Genomic DNA, 210 nt, shown 5'->3' on the forward strand with positions numbered 1-210 from the left:
GAATCGCTTCCGCCCCAAACGCGCGAATCGTAGATAACCCTTGAACTGTCGCGCTCAGGTGAGCAAAGACTGGCGAACGTGCTAAGAGAAATTAGAAATTCCATTTAGTTTACCCGAAGAATTTATCGTAAATTCCATGAGATTAATGATTTGGTTTCTATCTGTGATGGAATTTATTTTAGTCTATCGAAGATACTGTGTCGACTATCA

The 210-nt window shown here is 40.5% G+C and overlaps 1 protein-coding gene across 1 annotated transcript in view; it reads right to left on the reverse strand.

Annotated features, from left to right (window-relative positions):
* The window catches only part of LOC108759352 (multidrug resistance-associated protein 4-like), a 5,501-nt gene that overhangs the window by 1,294 nt on the left and 3,997 nt on the right, over positions 1 to 210 (reverse strand). The window contains 1 exon segment of the mRNA XM_018504734.1: positions 8 to 81. Within this exon segment, the coding sequence (XP_018360236.1) occupies positions 8 to 81 (74 nt within the window).

This window comes from Trachymyrmex cornetzi, unplaced genomic scaffold, assembly GCF_001594075.2.
Source record: "Trachymyrmex cornetzi isolate Tcor2-1 unplaced genomic scaffold, Tcor1.1 scaffold1803, whole genome shotgun sequence".
NCBI lineage: Eukaryota > Metazoa > Arthropoda > Insecta > Hymenoptera > Formicidae > Trachymyrmex > Trachymyrmex cornetzi.